Source organism: Protomyctophum bolini, assembly GCF_963924005.1.
Source record: "Protomyctophum bolini genome assembly, chromosome: 6".
Classification (NCBI taxonomy): Eukaryota; Metazoa; Chordata; class Actinopteri; order Myctophiformes; family Myctophidae; genus Protomyctophum; species Protomyctophum bolini.
The window spans coordinates 24,659,932-24,686,559 of record NC_137867.1 but is presented as its reverse complement, the minus strand read 5'-3'; the positions used below and the strand labels follow the sequence as shown (position 1 = coordinate 24,686,559).

General features: G+C 41.6%; 2 protein-coding genes across 3 annotated transcripts; one reads left to right on the top strand and one right to left on the bottom strand.

The window, feature by feature from the left end:
* Nucleotides 1-208: 208 nt before the first annotated feature.
* Nucleotides 209-3,258, top strand: LOC308317387 (chemerin-like receptor 1). 2 transcript variants are annotated; one of them, XM_080766355.1, is made up of 2 exons: nucleotides 209-266; nucleotides 384-3,258. In XM_080766355.1, the coding sequence occupies exon 2, from the start codon at nucleotides 421-423 to the stop codon at nucleotides 1,450-1,452; it is 1,032 nt and encodes a 343-aa protein (XP_080622481.1). In that variant the 5' UTR covers nucleotides 209-266; nucleotides 384-420; the 3' UTR covers nucleotides 1,453-3,258. The 2 variants fall into 2 exon arrangements, with proteins under 2 accessions (XP_080622481.1, XP_080622482.1); XM_080766356.1 differs by having other exon boundaries at nucleotides 242-266; nucleotides 370-3,258.
* Nucleotides 3,259-6,340: 3,082 nt separating this feature from the next.
* wscd2 (WSC domain containing 2) lies at nucleotides 6,341-25,302 on the bottom strand. The gene is made up of 8 exons (XM_080765470.1): nucleotides 24,848-25,302; nucleotides 21,699-21,813; nucleotides 19,462-19,646; nucleotides 17,571-17,692; nucleotides 15,467-15,641; nucleotides 13,403-13,567; nucleotides 11,521-11,721; nucleotides 6,341-8,213 (listed from the first exon to the last, which is right to left on the bottom strand). The coding sequence occupies exons 1-8, from the start codon at nucleotides 25,230-25,232 to the stop codon at nucleotides 7,861-7,863; spliced, it is 1,701 nt and encodes a 566-aa protein (XP_080621596.1). The 5' UTR covers nucleotides 25,233-25,302; the 3' UTR covers nucleotides 6,341-7,860.
* Between the last annotated feature and the right edge of the window lie 1,326 nt (nucleotides 25,303-26,628).

The following is a 26,628-nucleotide window of genomic DNA, read 5'->3' as shown; positions in this document are numbered from 1 at the left end:
GTTTATCATCAGTCAGGGTATGGGAACTTATGGGAATAAATTCAACATAAGTATATAAGTATTTTATGAAAGGTTAAGACGGGCTGGGAGAGTCCAGTAATTTAAATGCAGTAGTGAAAGCATCCAGAGGATGGACATATTGTGAAACTGCTGTGATCAGCTGCTTGTCAAAAAGGAGATGTAATGTTGATTGACATATTGGGGACAACACGGCTGAGAGCACAATGTGATTCAGACAGCATCAAGTCAGCACACAACGCATTACAGTAAGTATGATATTGATCTTTTATTTAACTATCAAACAAAATGTTTTGATCCTGTTCAAGTACATCCTCTGGGATGACAGGCATGTCATTTTAAACATAATAGTTTTCTTTTTACAGGAAATTTGACTCTAATACCATACAGGTCATCACCACAATGGATTTTGATCCAACAATTTACGATGACTATGATTACGTCTATGATAACTCTACACCACATGAGGAAGCCGTTGTCACGCACAATGCAACGTGTTTCAAGGAGGCCTCATGTATCACTCTGCTGGTGATCAATGTGCTAATTTTTCTCCTGGGGATCTGTGGCAATGGTGTGGTGATCTGGATTGCTGGCTGTAAGATGAAAACGACAGTCAACACTACCTGGTACCTCAGTCTTGCAATCTCTGACTTTATTTTCTGCACCTTTCTACCGTTTAACATCACTCACATTGTAACAAAAGACTGGAAATTCGGGCTAGTCATGTGCAAGTTCTCCTCCTTCGTGATGTTCCTGAACATGTTCAGCAGCATCTTCCTGCTGGTCATCATCAGTGTTGATCGTTGTGTGTCGGTCATGTGTCCAGTGTGGGCCCAGAACCACCGCACGATTAGGAAGGCGTCTGTGGCTGTTGTCTTAGCCTGGCTTGTCTCCATTGTGCTAAGCTTGCCAGCTATGATTTTTCGGGACATTGGTAACTTTCTGGGGAAGACGATATGCTTCAACAAATATACAGCTCATGAACACAGCCACAAAACCATCGCAGTAAGCCGCTTCATTGGAGGGTTTGTTATCCCGCTCTTCATCATCCTAATCTGCTACTCCATCATTATGGTGAGACTTCGGTCTAGTAGGATGAACAGGTCTTCCAAGCCCTTCAAAGTCATGACAGCCCTCATCGGCACGTTCGTCTTGTGTTGGCTGCCGTACCATGTATTCGTTCTACTGGAGCAGAACCCCCATTATCACAACGAGAACATTAAGATCGGGCTTACAGTGGGCACATCGGTGGCTACAGCCAACAGTTTCCTGAACCCGGTACTGTATGTGTTCATGGGTGGTGATTTCAAGCAGAAGTTCAAGAGTTCCGTGCTGTCTAAGATTGAAAATGCTATAGGGGAGGATGGCCGCACAACCAGCCGATATCTCTCCAGGTCGAGCTCCATGGACGGCAGAGCTTCCACACACATCTAGTATCAAAGTATGGCTAAATGGGGATCTGTAGTGCTAATGCACACAGTACATGGTCCTTTCATCTGTAGTGCTAATGCACACAGTACATGGTCCTTTCATCTGTAGTGCTAATGCACACAGTACATGGTCCTTAGTGCTAATACACAGTACATGGTCCTTTCATGCTATAACAGATGTCACACATTTTGTAAGTGTGACACCAATACATATTCACATTATGTTTTATAGGGATTTTAGGGAAATGAGCTGCACTAGTACTACACTATGTAGTTTAAAAGTGATGATTGGATTATAAGAGAGGAAGAAATTCAGTAGTGGAATGTTTGGCTTAAAGGACAACTTTAGTTTTTTTCAGTTCATATTTTAGGTTGTTATTTGACAAAGTCAAGGAGCAGTGTTATTATTATTATTTTCATTTACAGCCTTCATTTACACAATGATACGGTGATTTCTTTATTATTATTTACTATACTCCTACTAGACCCCAGTCAACTGGCCACAAAAGATCACAGGATCAATTGAATGTGAAGAAGGAGGTACTAGGGGGCTCCCATACTGTGTGTTGTAGGCTCAATCGTCAGTTTCCTCCTTCACATTCAGTAGATCCTGTGATCTTTTGTGGCCAGATGTAATTTCCTGGGGTCTAGTATAGGACTATGTCAAAAATTGCTAAAATCATTCAAACGAAATGAACAGCAAATGAAAAAAGTTTAACACTCATCTTTTACTTTGTGTGTGCGCGCGCCAGTGTTTTTTAACAGAATTAACAGAATCTTAATTCAAGAAGACACCAATGCAATTGAGTTTTTACATTCATCTCTTGGAAATGTCACAAGAAGTACAAGAATCACTTATGGTCATTTGTAGATAATTAAAATTGTACATTTTGAGAGAGAGAGATCCATTCATGATTTGATTGATATAATTTGTATCTAGAAAACTAATATTGTATTTTGGGTAGATGTACTTTGTGGCAACCCAGGGGAGAACAGGTACAGATTCACAATAAAGCAAGAGGCTCGGAGTCAGAGGCAGCATAAACTTAAATCGTCTTTTATTTAAAGTCTTGGGGAAAGGGGCAAACGGGGCAAAACATCAACATAAAGGTTCCTCTTCTCAGGGGCTTAGGCTTCTCACTTGCAGTCCTGTGGGTAGAGCACAGAGAGAGAGCTAGTGACTTAGTTTGGGGGAGGGTGCTGTAGGCTCTCCCTTGAGGAGTTCAGTCGGCCTGAGAGATCTCCCTCATACCAGCCTCCTCATGCAGAGAGATTCCTCCTTCCTCACTCCTGTAGCAGTTCAGACTCACTCACCAGACAGCTTGGGCGTCGGCCCTTTAACAGCTTCTGGTGATTGCCTTACTGGCAGGTGCGTCCATGTCCAGGCTCCCATTGGCTGCAATATCTGTACCGGGTGATATACTCCCTCTATCACCTCCCCCAGCCTCATTCTGTGGGGAATAGGCCTGGCTGTTTCCCCTGGTTTGCCACAACTTGCTGTAAATGTCTTCTGGATCAGAACACACACACACACACACACACACACACACACACACACACACACACACACACACACACACACACACACACACTCTTCTGGAACAGAACATACATACACACACACACACACACACACACACACACACACACACACACATACACATACTCTGTCATGGGGTGTAACGTTATACTGTATAACATTATAATATAATTTATGTACCATTTTGTATTCCTATTGCGGAGTGACACATTAATAAAGGTTTATTTAGCTACAGTATCTGTCCATCCATTCATCCATCTCTATGTAGGCCCACTTGAAAATCTCAAATGATATCTTTGACTCCTCTGTGAACATTTGGAGGCCCCCGGGGGTCCTGGGATGCAACACTGTACTCTTTAACAGAATCCATGTTTAAAAATAAATCGTGGGAAAAAAAAGAAAAGAAAAACATCCACGGACACAATCAATTTGCATTGCATCAGTCTTCAATCCTATGTTATAAAAAATAAAATCCATGTATAAATTGTCGTAGAAACACGATCGGAATGAATGATAATAACACACAAACACACAAGAGTCATGACTGCTAACGTCGTTGAAGTGGGATGTCCCTGGGACCCATCTAAAAGACCACCCCTGGGTCCCGGGCAACAGAAAGCAACAGAAAAAAAGGAAATTAACTGGTGTAAAGAAAAAAAAAGAGAAGTAAAAATATAAGTAAAGTGACTGCCTTTCATTTACTACTGCATAGCCAGATCTAATAATGGTAATTATTAGTATTGACCGTTGTGTGATTGTTGTGCATGCCGTTTGGGCCCAAAACAATCGTGCACTGAGAAAGGCTGCAGTTGCAGTTGTTGTTGCCTGGCTCTTTTCTATGCTGCTGAGCATTCCTTCCTTAGTGTTTCGTGATGTCGATGATGTCGATGATACACAGAAATGCTACACCGATTACAACGACAAGAAAAGTACCTACATCTTTCGTTTTGTTCTAGGCTTTGTATTTCCACTGATAATCATCACTGTGTGTTATATGGTTATCATTGTAAGGCTACAGAAAAAAGTCAAGCACTAAGCCCTTCAAAGTTATGACTGCCCTGATAGTCACATTTGTCATCTCTTGGCTTCCATACCATATCTTTATGTTACTAGCCATCAACCCCAGTCAGAATCACCAGACTGGAATAGATATATTGGTGACTCTTGCATCCGCAAGCAGTTGCATGAACCCATTTCTTTATGCATTCATGGGCAAAGATGTGAAGCAGAAATTGTTTAGCTGTTTTGCTTCAAAATTGGAAAGTGCTTTCAGCGAAGACAGGTCCTCAATTCAATTCAATTCAATTTTATTATAGTGTCAAATCACAACAAGTTGTCTCAAGACACTTTACAACCAACAAAGATCCACCCAGAGCAAGCAATATTGCGACAATGGTAACGAAAAACTCCCCTTTAGGAAGGAACGTCAGGCAGAACCCGACTCTAGGGTGGGCGGCCATCTGCCTCGACCGTGTCGGGGGGGGGATAGAGGGAGAGAGATAGACAGAGAGAGAAGACAGAGAATAGGCAGGTGGGCTCCGTGGAGGGGTCTGGTCCACATCTGGTCCAGGTCGAGCTCTGTGAGGCCGGGTCCAGGTCACACTTCTGGTGGGCTCCATGAAGAGGCCTGATCCACGGTCACACTCGGCAGTCAGTTGGGGGTTAATATTAGAGGTCCACAGAACTGCGACGGGGAGGACGAAAAGAGACTCCGGGGAGAGATTAGCCTATATAGTGTATATTACTGCTGGGAGACAAACCCACACAACAATGTACGACCATGGTATCCAGCTAGACCCGGAGACAAGTCTGGCCATAGGTTTTGTCGTAGAGAAAGGTTTTCAACCTAGTCTTGAATGTGCAGAGCGTGTCAGCCCCACGGACCGAAGACGGGAGAAGGTTCCACAGCTGCGGTGCCTGGGACCTAAACGCCCTGCCTCCTATTGTAACTTTTGATATTTTTGGAACAGTAAGCATGTTTGCATATTGCAAACGCACTGCTGTTCTATTTGGTTTGTAGGGATCAATGAGATCCTTGAGATATTGTGGTGCCTGACCATTGAGAGCTTTGTAAGTGAGAAGAAGAACTTTGAACTCTATTCTGTATTTGACCGGGAGCCAGTGTAGGGAGGCCAGTGAAGGAGTGATATGGTCTCTTCTTCTGGTACCTGTCAACACACGCGCCGCAGCATTTTGAACTAACTGTAGGCTTTTCAGAGACTTGCCTGGGCAGCCTGATAATAGCGAGTTGCAGTAGTCCAGCCTTGAGGTAACGAAGGCGTGGACAAGTTCTTCTGCGTCATTTTTGGACAGGATGTGCCTGACCTTTGCAATATTTCGCAGGTGAAAAAAAGCATTCTTTGAGATTTGTTTGATATGAGATTTGAAAGACAAGTCTTGATCAAAGGTAACTCCCAGATTCCTTACAGTGGCCTTGGAGGCCAAGGTAATGCCATCTAGAGAAAAGTTCCCATCGACTAACTTGTCTCTTAGGGGCTTAGGGCCGATCACGATAACTTCCGTTTTGTTAGAGTTGAGGAGTAGGTAATTACCTGCCATCCAACTCTTTATGTCTTTAAGACATGCTTGAAGTTTGACTAATTGGTCCGTTTCGTTCGGTTTCATCGATAGATATAGTTGAGTGTCGTCTGCGTAACAATGGAAATGTATGGAGTGTTCCCTGATGATGTTGCCCAGAGGGAGCATATATAAGGAGAAAAGTATTGGTCCAAGCACAGAGCCTTGTGGGACTCCGTATTTGACCTTTTCACGTGTAGAGGAGCCATTATTGACCTCTACAAACTGAAAACGATCAGACAGATAGGACTCGAACCATTTCAGTCCGGAAGTAGAGCAACGGGTAGAACAGAAATTTCTCAGATTTAGAGACGAGAATATTCTCATTTGATACATCAACGTCTTGCCAATATTGTTTGTATTATTTTATTTTTTACTTGAAATAATTTAGCAAACAAATATTTGCATAAACTTTAGATCACTGTATTGACAAGCAAAGTGGGAATTTTAGGTCGGCCTGATCCATTTTTGCACAGTTGCTTTGAGTGATCTGGCTCTGCATTTCCTCAACAAAATCATGGTCATCACACTCATTTATGTAACATGGTCTAATGAGACTACCGGTATATCGTCTTCATTCAGTGCATGGAAAGCTAATAGCTACAATGTTGTTATTTGGTGCACACACAAAGACATATGTATTTCACACTACACACAAGTTTTAAAAAATCTAGTGTAATTGCCTTTCTCCAGTAAATGCATTAAATGACACCTTATTTTATACCAAGAATTGAGATACATGTGCACAATTGCAATACAAAAATAGGCACGGCAATTGCATCATCAAATATAATTTAATAACAGGAGAAACTTGGGCATAATATTCAAGTTAATTTGACAGAATATGATGTTTTCTCTTTTGAACTACAAAGTGTGTCTTCCTCCTGGTATTGTATTTCTGGTGTTACGCAACATGCCATTAAAATTGTATTGGTATTTTATTTCTGGTGTTACGCAACATGCCATTGAAATTGTAACTACCATAAACAATATTATACTAGGTTCTTCTCTTATTTATTGGGCCGTATCACATTACATTCATTCTATATAAAATACATTCAAATGTTACTCCCGTATTCCAAAAGTGCCAGCTGTGAGAGCTAGAGTCACGAAAAGATAAAGCATGTGTCAAAAATAGAAATTATTTCTCCCATTTTCTCTTGCATTAGAATGTTGTTTTTTTTTGTTTGTTTTTCATGTTTTTGCAGACATTATAAAAATATACATATATGATTCATATGGAAGTCTTTAATCTTGCATGGCTGCGTTAAGTGTATGGCATAAAATAATCCAAATGGCACAGAGAAGGGGCCTGCAGAAACAAAATGAAATGCTTCACACTTCTATGTACTGTTATAGAACTGAATATTACGAAATGGGTATTTTTTGTATAGTTATTTTAATAAAGCAACTACCAAAAGAGAACATTGTTATGCTCATTCTATATAAGGACAAGTCATCAAAACTACGATGGAATGAATACTACTACTAGAGGTAATCGATTTATTGTTATAAATTGGAATATAATGCCAAATACTTGATCTTTGGGGTAAAACTTGCACAGTGAAATGTGTTTTGGATTTCTGCAGTTAGTCCAGTGTTAAGAAAAATAAATCGAGATTAGATAAATTATGTTCTTAAAATTATTTCAACCCAATGCCATAGAGGAATATTAGAATAGTGTTCTTTACCTTTCCAAGACTGAAAATCTAATCCTTAGATTTTAATCCTGTAAATTCAATAACTTTACATTATAGTAAAATGGCTGCATATTGCATTTTGTTTTATACCTAGCAAAAAGGTTGAACATTAAATTCAGAAGTTTGGAGGGAATATTATTGCATACATGTACAAAAGAGAGATTGATGTCTATACCTGTGATAGCAGCAGACCATTTTCCATAATTGCAATTCATATTCTGCATATAAATAAGTTCATATAACACCCGTTACAGTGTTAATACAACTTCTAGATGAGGTCCACTTTATTTAACGGCTGAAAATAATCCAGCCATAATGAGCTTAGATGTGCTTCCAAAACGAGTCACAGCTTCTTCATGTTAAGGCATGTCCACATAGTCACATACCAATACAGTACATGTGCATAGAGCAGGAAATTAAGAGTTCCTCATTAAGTCCTTAAATGACCTCTCAATCTACAGCAAGTAATTACCACTCCTATTACAATGAGCAGGATGAAGTTGCTGTCCAAATCAATCAAAAATTACATGGGAGGGAAGAGAGAATTAATTACTGGAAATTACATATTATATATGGGAAATTACTTTCCCATATATCACCTTGGCTTGTACTCTTCTGGAACCCCAGACATATTCCTTTTCTTCAAGGCAGAATCGACTGTCCTGATGAGTTCGTCAATGTCAGCACGCATTTCAGGAGTATAAGGGTCATACTTGAGCTTCCGTAGGCCGGATCGCTTGAAGTTGCCATCCTTCTGACCCTCGACACAAAGCAGACGGTCCTCTGAAACCTCCAGACCTAGAAACAGGACCATTCCCTTAAGCTTGGAGAACAAGTCCCTCTTGAGGTCCTCAAAGTGAACCACATGGACGTTCTTCCCCTGGTGCAGCCAGTCCAAGGTGTGGGACGCCCACCATGGAGCATAGTTCTTCACAAACTCAGGCCACTCTGTATAACAAAAAGAAAAATGAAATTCTATAAGTGTCTTGTTTCTTATGTAACTTCTATTTCTTGTATTCATATACAGAAAATGTTAAAGAATACAGAAAAGAATATAGGCCTAAAAAGACAAAACGAGAAGGGCAAAAATGCGAGAAACGAAACAAAAAACGGCTAAATGTTCAGTACTAATGGAGATAAATTATATAATGTGATGTTCACAGTCATTTCGTATGAAGTTCTTCCTCAGACAGGTCACATTGAAGTTAGACAGTTTACTGATTCATGCTTATACTTGTGCGCCGGTGTCGCGCACCATAAATAGCTGAGCTACTGATGCAATGTGTTGAGAGCTAGTAGATCGGCTATTTTTGGTGCACAACCCGGCATGCAACCAGGACCTTAGGACCACTACTTGGAGAACCCCCCCCCCCCCTCACTTCGTAATTTCTTTACAATAATAATGATCCACAGGAAGTGATGGGCCATAAAAGTAATGGCCAGCGAGAATTGTACTGCAAGTATCTGGTATTAAAAGAGGATATTAAAACTAAGTAAAACTTAAGGGTCTGCTGAGTTAACAAATCAGCTGTCTTTACAGAATAATGAGGGAGGTATCTTTTGCGCCATCCATGGTGAGCAGAATAGAATATTGGCTAGTTTTTGAGCACTGTTCAGTCCACCTAGACTGTGTGGCTCTTCTTTTATATCACACTGTTCAGTCCACCTAGTCTGTGTGGCTCTTCTTTTATATCACAATGTTCAGTCCACCTAGTCTGTGTGGCTCTTCTTTTATATCACACTGTTCAGTCCACCTAGACTGTGTGGCTCTTCTTTTATATCACACTGTTCAGTCCACCTTGTCTGTGTGGCTCTTCTTTTATATCACAATGTTCAGTCCACCTAGTCTGTGTGGCTCTTCTTTTATATCACAATGTTCAGTCCACCTAGTCTGTGTGGCTCTTCTTTTATATCACACTGTTCAGTCCACCTAGTCTGTGTGGCTCTTCTTTTATATCACAATGTTCAGTCCACCTAGTCTGTGTGGCTGTTCAGTCCACCTAGTCTGTGTGGCTGTTCAGTCCACCTAGTCTGTGTGGCTCTTCTTTTATATCACAATGTTCAGTCCACCTAGTCTGTGTGGCTGTTCAGTCCACCTAGTCTGTGTGGCTCTTCTTTTCCAAATATCTCACCTATGCTTGTTGTAGAATGTTGTTTTAATTTTTTGTCACTGCCAATTCCCCTCTTGTTTTGTACTAGAGTTTCACGCTAGAGCCCTATATACCAAATACCTGTGGGCGGGAACAGGCGGTCAAGATGAAACCAGCGGGCACTGCAAAATCCTGCATCCTCCCGCAATTAACCAGATAAATATCTTATATTCATGTTAGCAAGATATGTATGTATGTATGTCTGAGGAGAACGTAATATCCCCTAATCGCACGTGGAGTGTCTCTCTCTCTCTCGTTCTCACATTGCGTCCTGTGCGCAGCTCGTCGCCGAGTCTATGTGTGTCACAATATAATACCTATAATATGTCCCGTCGCAATATAAACACTTCCCCTCTATCTGTGCAACTAGATCTGTGAGCAACTCCTTACAAATAAACAACCCCTCTCTCGTGTATGCCTGCTCAATCTCAGCAACTGTTTGGGTAAATGTATTATGTAATGTTTAAAAATCCTGTTTCTGGGCCGTTTTCTCAGAATGTAGGCGGTATCCACAGTGATTGAACAGAACACAATGCGGATGTTCTCGGATAATTTCTGATGTTATGCTGTGTCGAGGTTACAATATTAACGCTTCTGAAGAGAAATTAGACGTTTTAGACGGATGCAGTGAGTAATGGCGGCTTTCAGAAATGTAAGCAGGTGCGATGCTAGGAGGATGGGGTACTGGTACTGGTTAGCAAAATTGAATAAATAAAAGAATGAAAGCACATTGAAGATGGTGAAAGGAGTCTATGTTGGTGCCAGAGAACATATGAGGACCAGAAAGCACAGTGGGGAACAGCAGTTTCGCCTACGTCACGGCCAATGACTTTGCGATCTGAATTGGCGCACATTTTCCGCCCGTTTCAAATATAGTAATATATTTAGTCAATGTTGTACAATATGGACCATACAATATACTCCACAGTGGTGGGCAGGAACTTTACCCCTGCACCAGTATGTCAACGGTGGCTATATTTGAGAAAAATAAATCATCAGAAAAAATGTAAGATAGTTTAAAATATAATAGCGGTATAATAACGGTCAGTAGCTATCATTCCCTGTGGCCTACAGCCTCCCTTGACAGCAATGAGTGCACAGAGATGCCTCAGCTGTGGTCTCTTACACAATGTCACACTGACTCACAACAAGCTGCTCGACGATATTACAATATGTTCTCTTCATTCTTACATCATCACATCATCACTAGACCAATAAAGAAAGAAACCAAGGGAAATGTCAAGTAAAGTGTGCTGCTGTTTGCTTAGCGTGTGAGATGCCCTGTGCATGCATCTCTTTTTCTCTCAGGCAAAAATCAAATTAACCACAGACACAGGAAGACTGTTGCAGCCGGCAGGAAGGCTTACTTACTTATTACTATGGTTACTGTTACTGGTTACTGGTGTGTGTGTGTGTGTGTGTGTGTGTGTGTGTGTGTGTGTGTGTGTGTGTGTGTGTGTGTGTGTGTGTGTGTGTGTGTGTGTGTGTGTGTGTGTGTGTGTGTGTGTGTGTGTGTGTGTGTGTGTGTGTGTGTGTGTGTGTGTGTGTGTGTGTGTGTGTGTGTGTGTGTGTGTGTGCGTGCGTGCGTGCGAGGCAGTTAACGCTAATGTTACGAAAACAATTAAATCTATTTCTAAATTCTACAGTGTTTGCTGAGGAGAGCAATGTGACAAGAAATTAGTTCATACAGCATTTCTCTCCCTAGTTTACTGAAACTGCAACTCCATCTCCGTGAATCCCTCTTTGCAGAAGTTATTTATTTTATCGGTATAATGAAGGGGTAAAGTGGTAAAGTGGTGATAATATAATGACACGTGCAAGTATTACAATAATAGTAGTAGTACAATACTACTACAGTAGTACAATAATACAAAGTCAGAATACCAACTTTGCAGTATTGCTTTGTTTTCTTCATTTTCTGAAAAATTTACATTTTGGAGGTGGTTTCTTAGCGATGGGCAGAGATATGGGACTATGGATGGAAATGAGCTTCTGAATCTATCTCAATCCGGCATGTTTACATGCACTGTCCCCCTACCCCCCATGACTTCATGACCATGTTTACATGCACTGTCCCCCTACCCCCCATGACTTCAGGAATTCACCTTTCCCTCTCCAATGGGCCTGTGAGGCAAAGCCAATGTGCCCGCCATATTTACGATTGAATTCTGCCATGAGGGCCTTGTAAGGGCTCCGGATCATCAGGATGCTGGAGTCAAAGGTTTCGATCTCCTTCTTTCCACTCTCATGTGTCTTAATGCAGATCGTCCTCCCACTACGCCAGTGATCTCGCTCCCCTTTAAAACCTGAGGAAAAATGAAATTATGCAAAATAACTGTATAATCCAGTGCAGTGCAAGAGCAAATGGCCTGTTGTAAATAATAATATTATGGTCTGTTGGTCTCATGTCATGTTCCATGTTGAATAAATGGAATGGTGCGCTCAGTTCCAGTGTCTTGACTTAAAGACGCACAAACGATAGTGTAAACTCACAAACCTAGACACAAGGGACCTCATTCACAACGGCGTTTACGCTCAAATCGTGAGCGGAGCGTGAGCGGACGGGCATATACGAGGATTCCCACAATACGTGGGAATTCATGGCCATCGCCTTGAATTTGACTTCCGTTGGTCGTAAACTCCGCTCAGTTCCACGTCTGCTTTGAGGGTAGTGTACTCGCGATCAAGGCATGCGTATATTTATTCAGGCTTTAGTCTTCATGCTGAATCAATGAATAGTCGCCACCTCAAATAAAATATGTAGGGTCCCCAATATTGGTCAGCACATTTCGGCAAAATTATGCCTATATAAAAGCTGAGTATCACCCGCAAGCCTGACACCTTTTTATTTATTTATTAGGATATTTCTAGCATACGGCTCACTCTCAGCAGCCTTCTACTCGCAGTGCAACGAGTTGTGAGCTTGTGAGCTTGTAGATCACACTGCAGCATGCTGCCGCTGAACCAAGTCCAATCTGGGTGAAATTCACACTGCGGTGAGCCGCAGTGCCGTTATATTAATGTAAGCCCAACGGCCCACGGGCATTCTATATCGTTCACAAACATACCGGTCTGACAGACAGACAGCAGACGGACAGTCACTAGGGCTAATTAGACCTATATAAAAAATAGAAGTCCACATTATTTAATGGCATCAGTGCGAATCATTTTAATATGACGACATCATGAAATTAACCACTTACATCTGACGAAGAGGCTACCCGCCATATGTTTGACATTTTAAATAGCTATGTCTACGTGTCCATGATCAGAACAAATCCATTCTCCACATGGCATTCAGACAGATGAGAGTGAGATGATATTAATCTAAAAGACGGACTTCCCCACATGAATCAATACAGCTCTGATAAAAAGGTATCGGATATCTATTTTTACCTCTGCAGGCGAGTGTGCAATTGTTCAACAGAAATGGCTCTTTATAGGTATTTGCCAAGTAGGCCTATAGGATATAACCTTGAGCTTGAACTTAAATCAATAAATGAACGAGTTGGTCATGAGAGTAGCCTATACTTTATAACGTTCAGTCCGTTGACATTGCTGTCAAAATGAACTGTTCTACAAGCTCATGCATCGCGGAGCACCGCATTCACTGGATCAGTGCATTTTGCAGGCTGTAATGATGACCTATTTTAGATATTCAGATATTTGCCTTATATGGTGTGGAATGGGCGTGGATGTTCCATTAAACCAGGCGACACCAGGCGAATCGCTTGGGAAAGAGGCGGAAAAGGTACACCGGGCGATCCGCACACATGCACTGATTACACCACCTTCGCTGAATGACACGGGAGCTTATCGCAGCTTGATCGGACGGATAAATACGCATATCATAATCATTACTTATTTACACCTGGGCGTATTTCTGCGTTGTGAATGAGGACCAATGTATTGGTGCACAGCAGTAGTCTTCATTTGACTGCTGCAGTGCACCAAAGGACCATCAAAAGGTCCCATGTTGAAGCCTACCTTTATTATACAGTGAGCCATCAAAGTAGTAACTGCCAGTGTAGAAACCAGTAGCTAGCTCTATGAGGTGTCGAGCCCAGGTGTTTCCAGCCCCAGGGAAACTGGCGAGGGCCAGCAACTGTTTGGAACGTGTGGGAAGGAAGCGTCTGTCCATGCATCGGTTATCTGAGGGTACATAGACGCAAAGGGCATCAGATTATATAAACCCATTGCAACGCAATTCAACTCAACTCAACATCATACAATAACATTTTATATTTGTATTCTCTTATTGTCCTGTTAATGTATACATTAATTAAGGAGAGACAGGAACTTTTAGTTAGCAAGAAAAAAAGCAGCTCTGCTCAGGAAGCACTGCACCAGCCGCATACAGTACATGCAAGGGTAAAATTAATATATTAGCGGAAATACCTGTAGGTTACAGAAAAAGTATCTTGTTCAACAGCCTGCTCCATAATGTGGTGGAATGGCTATGTATAGGTATTGCTTGCCTGGCCGGCTATTTTGCTCCTATAGTACGTAATTAGGGTGTCAGAAGCTAAATTGCCACCGTGTGAACATTGTCAACAGTGCTCTTGACTGTGACTACATCCATGGAATGTGGAGACAAACCACTAAACGCCCCTAGACACCAAACTGATGTTGTCCTGTCTATTACAGACTAATGTCAGGGGATCAGTCAGATTAAATGTCAAGGTTTACATGTGTTAAAAAAGTACACCGCACACAAACAGTCGGCTGATGGTGCTGCTGTGCACCTGTGCGAGAGGAAATGGCTCCATGCCAGCAGTGCTCTGCTGGGTAACTGGAATGCCCGCCTTAACACATGCTCGCCCTAAAAAGAATCTGCCGACCTCACAGCGCCCGCTCGGTGGGTCGGTTCTTGCATTCTTGTATTTGTTTTACTGAGAATAAGAAATACGTTTAGGGTTAGGCACCGTTTTATTGAGGTTAAGGTTAGGAATAAGGTTAGGTTTAACCGTTTAGGCATAGTTTACTGAGGTTACGTTTAGGAATACCAGGCAGAGCAGTTACGCCGACTGTACGTCTGGTGCCTCAATGAGGCGATCGTCTGCAGAAATCTGCAGTGTAATGAAAAAACTGAAGGGTTTCAGGAAGCATTGCACGTCCAAAACAGGAATTCTCAGACTACACTCTTCTGAAACCTACAAGTTTATGCATCTCTCTCTCTCGTTCCCACACAAACACACACGCACGCACGCACACAAATGCATCACTACAGCCATGTACACACCAGTATCATAACTGAATTACAGCTTTAACACATAGCTGCCAGTGTCCACTACCACAGTCTTGGGTTTTGGCGCATTCGGTGCATTCGGCTTTCTTGAGTGTCTACAGTATATGAACACAATTTGCCCGTGTTCGGTGGAAAGGAAGGTGGGAGGGCGGCGGGGAGGGTAACTAATTATTGTTACTGCATGTAATCCTACGGGCTGGAGTGGTACACAGGCCCTACGTCCTGGTGGGGCTCTACACTAGTATGACTTATCTTGTCTTTTAGATATTGAAGACCTGGATGACTTACACTGTCATATTTTCCTTTGTGCTTTAGTGATGCCCTGACCCTGATAAATGTTGTATTTTGCATTATGGGATTGCATACACCCTTTTCTTTATTTAGGGTGGGTCTAATATGGTTTTGAGTGACTCACTTATGGGTTCTGGTCATCTGTGCAGCCAATGACCTGCATCTCCATGACCTTCTCACTGGAGGTGTGGTCTATAAATGTTTGGTGGTTATTGTGCCGTGTATTGTCTGTCCTGATGAAGGTCTAATCGACCGAAACGTCAACCTAATAAGGAGCAACATTGTCTGACAGACCTTTTCTTTGTTTTTCAAAGATACCCTTTTTAATATACGCACCTGTCACTAGCCTTCTGAGGTGTGCATCAGCCTTTTGCTAAGAAAAAGTCAGTAGTGACAACACACAGAAATGTGTATGAGGAGGAAATAATTGAAACGATGACCCAAATTGGGGAGAAAAAAGGGGTAAAAAGCAACAGCAACTAAAATAATACTAATACGGTCATAACAATTACCTTGAACCTGTGTCTGGTACACTACAAAGTACTCCTCATTGCCACAGCTCTCGAACTCCTCTCCTTGGCAGCGGTGAAGGCATATGTCCTCATCCTCCAACTCATGAAGGGAGAAGTGTTTTGTTGGAAACCCACAGTGACACTTGTCTCCAGCTAAGACAGCAATTGACTGCTCCTAGATTACCGGGAGAGGAAATAGCCATTCAGAAGACATAAACACATGAATGCTTTCCCTCCTCCTTACAGCCCTCACACATGCATAGGAATTATAATGTTATAATGAAAGTTGTTAATGTGGTGTTGGAATGTTTTTCATTCATTTAAAATTTATTTTATTTTTTATTGTCACAAAACATTAATAAAACACATTTTGTTGTGTTTGATTCAATTGTTGAGTTTGATTCTACATTCAATGTCAAATCAACTCATCTTAGTATACAAATTGATGAAAACCTATCTTTGAAAACTCACATTTCACTAATATCCAACATATATTGGTATAATTCACAGAATTATCTCTTAAACAGAAAAGTCTCCCTAACTATTATTGTGGGCTCCCTAAGACGAGTACTCTAATGTAATTTATTATTATTGTATCTTTAGTACTTTTTAAGACATTTAATTTTTTATCACTAAAAATCCCATTCATCATCTGAATGGGTAAATGCAGTGAAACCATGAGAATTTTACAAATCTTTATTCTATAGATATATTCTAATCTATACATTAAAACAACATTTTAACATTACTACTTTAACACTTTTAACATTACCAATACTTTAACACTATCAACACTCTTGACAGTAATAATAATTGAAACCCTTAACACAAATACTTAAAATTATCGACACCCTTAACATTAATAATAATTAACACTACTAACATTCTAACTCTATATACTGGCTACCATGAGTCATGACACAGCGAGCCCACAGTTTCTTCAGGAACAGTATTTTCTAGTTATAATTATTTATCCCTTTATCAGTTACTGAAACATTGTTTGGGTCAGTAAAACTAGTCTAAACTGAAATCCATTCACCAATAACGCTGTAAGAATCCTAAAGAAATTCACATACCCCTATTTTGCAAACTTGGCATCCTCAATGATGATTAAACTATTCAGAATGTCTTTACCGCAAATAAACAATTTCACAACTATAGCTGCTGCACAGCAATTAGTTACTTGAGGAGGAGATAAGGGAAAAATAGGATGAGGCAGTAAACTAAGTGGGATGTACAGGAGGATCGATCAGCAGAACTGTCTGGATAAAAAATATCATTCAACCACATGTCACATGTCTTTAATTCATATAGGCGGTGCATGCTTTGACTTGAGGAAACGAAAAGAGGAAGCAGTACAAAGCCCCTCAGGCTTTGTGCTATGAATATGTGCTTTAAGATGTGCACCACATTGAACTCTTTAACTCAACCTTTTAAACCAATCGCATGTCATGTTCATGTTGAAATACCCATAGAAAATGGAAACTCAGACATGGCTTCACACCAACTGTACAGTAAGTACAACTACCCTAAAGATACCTGCATAAAGGCTGATGGCCTAGGTTAGGTTAGTTTTGTATAAATTGACTTGAATTCACTTGATGTGAATGCTCTGATGAAGGCTTCATAGCCAAAACACACTTTGGTGTGTGCCAAATGCCAATAAAGAAATGGAAAAGTGAGTACTTTGTCCCCCGCTTTTTGGATGTGCTACCTTTTTGGAATTGTTTTAATTCCTATTTTTTGATGGCCTAGGTTAGGGTTTTCTAAAGAAGAGCCAATGAAGGGTACTGTATGTATCCCTACAGTTACCACAGGTCTGTGTTTGTGTATTGTCTGTGAGCATGTATGTATTTGTATTTATACATGTGTACTTACTTGTACAGTTATGTAATATATGTGGGTCATGCTCAAGCAAGTGGCAGCTAGCAGGTATAGAAATCCATTGGTTTTGTCTTTAATTTGCAATTAATGCAACAATTCATTCTATTCTGTCCCCATTTTTGTCCAAATAAAGGAATGCCATCTTTAATGAAAAAGTGTGAGAAAATCAAGACACTACAAATTGAAAATTAGGTCTTAAGGGCTCACCCTTGTTCCTCACCTTTTCTGTGCACATGTCCACACACTTGTCCACAGACATGTTCTGGATAACTGTACTGATGGGAAGAGCCAAGGTCACATTGTCAGGCCTGTGGAAACATCCTTTGAATATTGCACTCCCATCTGAAACACAGAGAGCAGAGAAAAATAGCTCTAAACGGATAATAATGTTGTTTTAATAATTGAGGGTAGTTTCTTTGATGACCCCTCCCACTCTGCTTGTGTCTCTCGTCTTTGTTCAGACTGCAGGTAAATACTATTATTTTCTCAAACCTGACTTTAGGACTGATATTCACAAGAGACCAGGCAACATTCATTCATATTATGGTGGGCATTTTTCTCCTATACGTCGTCAGTCGTACTACTTCAAACATGGGCGGGTGGGAAAACTCCACCCCACTTTAAAGTCCCTCCCTAACATTTTAGTCTAGATTGTATTTGTTCACAAAATTGTCTGTATATTTAGTCTTAGTTTTAGTCATCATATCTTGAAAAAAGGTAGTCGACGAACATTTTTTACCGGTAGATACCGGTAGACAAAATCAACACTGTTCACCAGCATGTCATTAAAAATGCAGCGGGGAAAAAACATGTAGTACTAGTGGCTGCATGAGTATTTGCTCTGCAAATGATACAACATTTTACACCTATCATATTGCATCTCCTTTTCCATGTACTCAGCAGGGCTCACATGACAATTTGGGTAAGGGGTTAACACCAAAACATTGCAGTTATGATCAGCGTTTTTCCTCAAAAACAACAAAAAAGGGAAATGAAAACACCCAACAGTGTGCTTCCACGCCACTCTTAAATAAACAAACAGCAATAAGCAGGATGACAAGGGGTCAAGGATTTATTTGTGGTGTGAGAAGAGTTGATGAGGATGTGCACGTTACCCTGATCTGGTGGGCTTGACTTCCTTAAACACAATAGCAGGGAGTATCCATTTCCTTTCAAAGAGACAGTAACAAACATGGTGCTAATCTAAACAAAACCACATCCACACCAGTCTCAAACTACAGGAGCTCAGAATTGGTGTCTTTTATTAATGAGCTGTTCCTTCCTTCCGTCATTGATCCTGGGGCAGACTTGTGTATTTATAATGCAGACCATGGCTAGGCAGCACAGCTCTCAAGAAGTAAACACAACAGAGCGGGTCATACCTAACTGTGACTTTAATCCAAAATGAAAAATAATATTCTAAAATCACCTAAGCTAACTATGTTCTGTATTCAGTCAATACAGTTAATCATTGGACTTTTTTGTAGTTGGTCTGTATATAGCTGGATTATACATTACAGTGCTATCTTGTGTTTGTATAACAAAATGCCATTGCTGTTGTACTTGTACATGTCTGTCGTATGATTGAATATGGTCAATATGAAACAGCATGTAATACCCTTAAATGATGGAATATGAAAAATCGGGACAGATCTGTCTTGATCACATAACTAGAGATAATCTGTATAGGAGAATTATCCAAAAATTGGTTTAGCAAAAATCAGCCTCTTGGTCGCACTATTCACACTTTTCCTGGGCTGTTTGTGCTCCAGTTCCTGTTGATTTCATTGGATATCATTGGTCATCTGACCATGCAGTTTCATTGGCTTTCATTGGATCAAATTGACAGGAACTGGAGCACACACAGCCCAGGAAAAGTGTGGATAAGCATGCACACATTGTGTGGCATGTTCATGTGTTTGTTGAACTCCAGACTTAATTTGACTTGCAGTCGGTACTCGGTACTGTAGTAGTATGGACAACAAGGTTTAGTGTGTAGTACTGTAGTAGTATGGACAACAAGGTTTAGTGTGTAGTACTGTAGTAGTATGGACAACAAGGTTTAGTGTGTAGTAGCTTTATATATATATAGGGTTGAAGAATCAACTCACAGCGTCGTGCTGACTCATGGCTCAGCTCCAACCTGAAGATGGATAGGCGGTTGGCTCCTCCGCACAAGTTGCCCCTCTCGCCTTTACACTCCATGTTGCATTCACTCTCTGAAGCATTTGGAGCCTGGATCTTGTGGCCACAGTAGCACTCTGCCCCAAACTCCAAGCCTGCATACAGGTAACCTCTGGACACAGACAGGACAGGTAGGAATGGTGAATTAACATTAATTGGAAAGAAAGAGGCTGTGCAGTTCGACCCTTAAATAGTAATTTGGAGTTGTCATCATACAGTGTCTTCACAGGCCCATCCTATTATAAATGTTCGAAATCTTTGCGTATGTGCATGTGTGTATCTGTTGTTCGTGTATCTCTCAATGATGAGAACCGCACAACAGATCAACTTCAGATTTGGTATGTGTATCGCAGAGGATCCGAGAGAGTGCTGAGCTGTAATTTAAGTCGGACTTGCGGTTGTCCATGGAACGTCATTCCAACCGTTATGACCATGTGTATGGAGATCCAGTTGTCCAGATCCCAAATCCGATCAGCATGCCTATATAAGGGCAGATACTGAATACATCTGACAGGGATCTCCATAGGGGAATAAAAGGGACAAGGACAGCCAGATACAGAGAACTCCATGTATGGGCATAAAAGGGGCACAGACAGCCAGACGGTACAACGGGTACTCTGACCATGGGTACAAGACATTACATTTCATTGTAAGGTAATCATAAAGTGCCACTGCCATAGCAGATGCATTGGTTAATGCTTTATATGGACGTAAAGCACAGAATATCAGATATCAATATCAGAATATCAGTAGATACACTTAACATAACTTTATATGCAGACATACATCTGTATAATAAGGGAATATAACCGTTAGAATGCAGTTAGCCTCAAGGTCAAGTTTCTTCATTATGTCCCAAGCTGGGCACTTCGTTAAAAGCTCTTAAAGACATTACAAACAGTAGAACATTACATACATAACAACAAACATACGTAAACATTATCACAAGATACAGATGTTACATTAAATATAAAGTGCAAATAGAAAGTGCACCGAGTGTAACTACATCTACCTCCTCCTGCTTCCCTTGTTGATGGCCCGGATGGAGGTAGATATGAATGAGAATTTGTACCTGTTGGTTTTAGTAACAGGGGTCTTTAACCATTGGCCGGATGGCAGGAATTCATATTCCTGGTATAGGGGGTGAGAGCTGTCAACTCTTTTTTTAGCAACTGTTCATCATATATGACTTCATTTTCGTCAGTGAAAAAAATGAAAGACTGTGTAAACGTGTTGGCCGCTCTGGTCTACAAGTGGGAGTCAACCCTTCTGCGTGGGCGTCGCTCCAAATTATGTGATATAGAGCGCTGATCAAATCATTAGAAAGAAGAAAAGAAAGTCAGGAGACAACACTATTTGTTTTGTTTTTCGTCTTATAAATTATTTGATCGGCCCAAAACATTGTGTTCATTGTCATGATTTGTCCGAGTTGGCTTTGTCCACGGCGTAACCGTCTTTAAATAAATTATATTAGAAGTGCCGATGGGAGAATGCATTGGGGTTTCATTTCCTGGGCCACTCGTTTTTCTGAAAGAGGGAGGGACTGCGGCGCTCTATAGTGCTGCACTAGGGGGGAGAGGAGGGACCGGGGCTGACGGACAGATCGGTGAACCAATCAGGGCGTGCGCAAATCTCAGCCGCGACCCGCCCCTCTAGACCAGAAACCTAACATCTTAGGTCAGGCTAGAATGCAGTTCGATAGCACACCTATCATACATGGTAATTGCCCATGGTTGTCAATCAAGCTTCCACCACTGCTGCAAACTGTGCTCATCTCCCTCATTTGTTTGTTTTTGTTTACCTATTCACTGCTCCGAGGAAGGAAAACGAGGGCCATTAAAGAGAAGCTCAAACCGCCCCCACACTCCCCCTTTCTTAATATTTTATTCGCCTTTCTCTGTGAATCTGTGAATCGGTGGCAGGTGTAATGGGAAACATTCGATGAAGGCATCTGTTCCTCGGGGAAGAAGTCAAAGTTCTGAGTGTGGTGGCAGGGAGAGAGAGGAAGGCATAACGTGGAGGCTTGGAGCACAGTTGCACTGAGGTCCATCGATTTCGTGTTTACATGTGCTGTAGGTTTTATTTTTGCGTTATAGTGAAAGTGATGATTAAAGGAGAGACATTTCAAAGAGAAGGTGTATACTTTTGATTGTCACAGTCGTACCTTTCTGCACAGTTGTCCTGGCAACGGAAAACAGTCATTTTCTTGTAGTCCAAGAAGGATGTACCCCTCAGTGCTCTTTTCTGTATGTTGTCTATGTAACAGCCAATGTACTTTGCTGGAAAACATTTTTAAACAAATCACAAGTTAATACAGTACATGACACAAGCAATACACCGTGAAACTACAATACAATAACACAATTTAAAAAGAAAGATGCGAGAAGCAATGGACCCTACAATGACAAGACAAATGGCGAGTATATTAGACCATGATATCCACTGAAAGACCTTAACGGTATATAACACTCAGTGTTACTCAGTGAACAGAGCCCTAACTGGAGCAGTGTCCTAATTTATTTATAAAGATCCAACCCCTTCTAGTGGCCCGTTTCTGTAATGCAGTCATTTCCCTGGCAGTGGTCTGATGTGTGTGGTGGGGGAGGGATAGTGAGAGACAATAATGTTCCTCCTCACATAGCAAACCTACCATGCCTTTCTTTCCTGCTCATTAAACCGCTGCTCTTTTCATTGACGTTACACAGGCTCTACAATTCAAAACATCACCAAACCTCTCCCACCATCTGTGCTCTGCCATCTTCCCATTACCCCCTTAAACCTCTGTTAATAGCTAAGTGGGGGAGGGACGTAGTCTTAACCTGATACATTATTATAATTGTAATAGTCTAAAAGGTCTGGGGTTGAGCTGCATGTGGTGTGCTGCAGGACCTCTGATATAATCTTCCTCCTAACCATTGTTGAGCTGGGTACTAATCTGCTTTACAGAGGAAACCGATACAAATGCAGCTGCACTTTAGTTAATATTCCATATTTTCAGGTTTATGCAAATGAACTACCGGTAGTGGTATGTACTTTCACCGTGGCATCCCAAAATCTTTTTCAAAACTTCTCATAATTTCTCATAATAAAAAAAAACATTTGATCTCAAACAAAATAGCAGATACTGTATGTAAGCTCAGTTTGCAACGCATTGTGAGCTTGAGAGAATAAAATAGGGCATGAGTGGCTATTTTCGTGACTATAATGGTATTGAATTCACATACAATCTGTGTATTAAATCTGTGCTCTACAATATGTATACTTCCTAGAATAAACTCATACTATCCACTGGGACATAAGTCTTTAATCAACAACCACTGTACTATAGTCTGAGTGTCTGACTACTGTGTATCCTTGCTAACCATGTAACCATAGCATGACCGAGTTGTAAACACTGGGAAGCCAGCTGCAGTGCACTCTCAGAGTACTGGTGGATAGCGAGAGGAGAAATGCTTTGATGCCTTTAATTGCACTTTCATCATACTCATCTGTGGTCCTGTGGGGCTACTTCAGGAAGAGAAAGAGGAAAGGGAAAAATAAAATGATTCATACCGATTCATACTCTGATGTGAATGTGACGTGTTGTGAGCTTGTGGTCTGCTATTCTCGGCACTCAACACCTTCATAAGACGGAGCATAAATTAGGCTTGATGCTGACTGGGGGGTGCGGGGGTGCAGTGTACCCATAATCGGAAGAGTATGCTTAATACTATGTTAGCTGTGTTGAGTTTGCACGTTCTCCCTGGTCTAGTCTATACTGCCTTCCCCTGGCCAGCCGGGGCGCCTGATGGAGGGGAAAGGAACTGGTTGGAATAACATGTTCCTTCCACACACTACGTCCTACCGGGGAAACTCCCCCGCCCCCGTCAGGTGATAAGAAGCGGCCTGCTCACTCCTCATGCATTGAAGGAAGCATGACCTCAGCTTGGGCCGTTCCTCAGGTTGGCATGGGGAGAGTAGTGCCTAGGATTACAGTTTAGGCAATTAGCACCAGGTGAAAAATGGGTTGCAAAATTGTGGGATAAAAAATATTATTAAAATATAATTTGAATTTGAAATAATGCAAATTCTGCATACTCGACCACTACTAACTCTCCTGTGTCTCTCTATCCAGGTGAGAATTCAAATGTGATGCTGTCGCAGCCGTTCAACAATGGTCTGCAGTAGCCATGTTGACATTATTATGGGTGAGTGAAGAGAAATACCCTGACAGCCTGTGAGAGAGGTAGGCCTCTCAGTTTCCACTGCACTGATCTCTCCTGGCTCTCACTGCATATCACCAGCTGCTTCTGGGAGCCACGTGGAACCAAAACACTAAACTAAATCTCAATCATTTCACTGCAGTGCCAGCTCTTTTTCCAAGAGGTTAATTACTGCAGACAGGGTACACACACTAAGGGCCACAAAAGTGAACACAGCTCAATTTTACCCAAGACTAGAGATATATCTGCTCAAAAAGCCATCTGCTTTGGAAAGCAGGCATTCAGCCGATTATCCTGCAATGCGCAACCACCATAGACTGTAGAACCACTCACAAATGTATCACCTCTGACCTTATTGTTTTTCCAAAATGTTTGTTTTTTCTTTTCTTTTTTGAAAATGAAACATGAAATGTTTTTGAGGGGATAGTGTGGCTGTATTGATTATTATCATGACATCACAAATTCAATTTTCTGTACCATCTCTGAAAAGAATGATCAATAAATAATTGTTTTATGGAGTTTATGGATTAGCGTGTCAGAATGTCTCTTTAAGTTAGTTAAAAGGTGAAAGGTCACTAACCCCATTTTGGGCGGGAACCCCTTTTGGTGTAATTAAGTAAAAAAATAAAATAAAAAAAATAGCAGACCTACAAGCTCGTAGCGCGCCACAAAGATTTATTTATTTATTTCAAGGTCAGGCCTAAATGGGTTAAAGACATATTTGCAAGTATAGGCAGTTACTGTTCCAGGTTAAATCTCCATTAACATACTACAGCAACTTGATCACAAAGGCAACCTCGGACCTTTTTCACATCCAGTTATAGCACTGCAGGCAGACTCTACAGCCCCATGCAGGTAACTATTGAATGTATTTTATCTTCCTATATTAATTAGCATATATAATTTCTATATAACATATTGTTGCATCTTACCATCTATCAATGTTATATTTAACAAAACAGGTTTTAAATATTATGATTCTGAGAGAAGCACGAGGAGGCTCTGATAGCAACTCTGGGGATTTTGCCAAAATGAAATGAATACCACTGCAGTATTGCGAAAGTGCATCTAGTGTTGGCTGGCAGAGAACCATTAGCAGTACATGACCCACCTCTTCCATCATCAGTGTCTTTGGCATTACGTCCTTTGAGAGCACGGTTCCAGCTGCTGGTGTAGTCTCCCCCCCTGCCCCTGATGTCCTGGCCATTCTGTGTGGCTTTCTTCATCCATGGAGGACCATACCTCCGACCAGGTCTGCGAGTCTCCTTAATCACCCTGCTACCCATGACACCCAGCCCCCGGCTGTCTGAGGGCGATGTTCGGCCTCCTATTTCCAAAACCACTGGGCCCCCGCTGACTCGCGAAGAGCTCTCCCCAACGAAGCCAGCGTGAAGGAACACAAGGCTGCCGGCTGTCAGATACAGGAGGATGAGGGAGAAGAAGCGCACAGGTTTCCTGCGGAAATAGCGTTGTATCTTCAGCAGAGGCCTGGCCATGCTGCCTTCCCCTGCCTCTTAATCATGCATTCACACAGTACGTGATGAAGACTCATAAAGTAGCAGACCGTAACAGCCCCCCCCCCCCCCCCTGTCCCCTTCAAAGAGGCATTGCAAGAAGGCCAATTAAAATGTAGAGAGAGCAGTGGCTGCAATATCTTAATCCAATTCTGCGTGAAGGTCACACCAAGTAGCAGTTTCTTCACTTGTGTGCCTGCTCAGGCTCATGAGGCTGAGGTCCTTATCCAAAGGTGCAGTCAGTCAGAGAGTGGTGCTAGACGACGGTGTCCTCGTTGAGTCTACGTTCCCTCTGAGAGCCCAGCCCCGAGCACTAGTCGCAGGGCCATGGCATGAAAGGTGAGTGGCTCAGAGTGAAAGATGATCACTGAACACCGCTTTCACTCCAGTCCTCAACCTACAGAGATGCCATTCCAGCTTTATTGTGGCACTTTCTCCCTCAGCTCAGATTAATGAAGGTTATATTTACTGGCTGAGCTCCCCTCGCCTTTTGCGTGACCAGCCATTCACTGGTGCAATCTGGGAGGGAGGTCATGACTCACCATCTGCAAGAATGAGAACAAGAAAAAGAATGAGAACAAGAAAAACCACACACCTAAGTGATGTTGCAGGTGCAAAGAGAGACAAAACATAAATTCAGCTTAGTGAAAAAGTAAGTACGAAGCGACATCTGCTTTGCAACACTGCAAATGTATGGCTAAGCTTTTGTACAATATACTAACCAGTATCTTCTAACTATAAATGCAGTCTCTTTGTGTCTGTACGTCTGATGACTGTAATCCACGTAACTCGAGAACCGTTCGCCACAACGACTTCAAATAAGAAAAAGGCGTTCCACCCCACCACAGGGGGTGCAGTGCCCGGTGGCGAGTCGGTCGGATCCACGGTTGTCCAGAACCGCTCCAAAATGCCTCTGCCCGGGCTCTGGACAGGGCCCCTGCCCAGTGTCCATATATGGAGCTGGCCTGTTCTGACATTATTCTGACGTCTGCATAGACTCCATATTTGGGCATGCCTGACAAAGAACTCCATATACGTATGGGTATAAAAGGGACACAGACTTAGAAGGAGGTGAGGACACTGGAGCAGCACGGACATTTTAAGCCTTTTTATTAGGTGCTGCTAGTATACAAAAACGACTAACCTACAGTATGCAGTCTTCATCAGAGTCATAATTAAAGGTGACAGCATTTGAGGAAGTCTTTAAATACAGGGTAGGTAAGGGCATATTTTCCCTCATTAGGTCATATTGTCTCTTTATTGTTAATGGCATTTAATGTTTGTGTTATTTGGCACCGTTTGTTTTACATCACCATTAATAAATACTTGTTTTTCAGAAAGCTTAGATCAGGATTTAGAAGGCTTTTTAAAGCCCAAA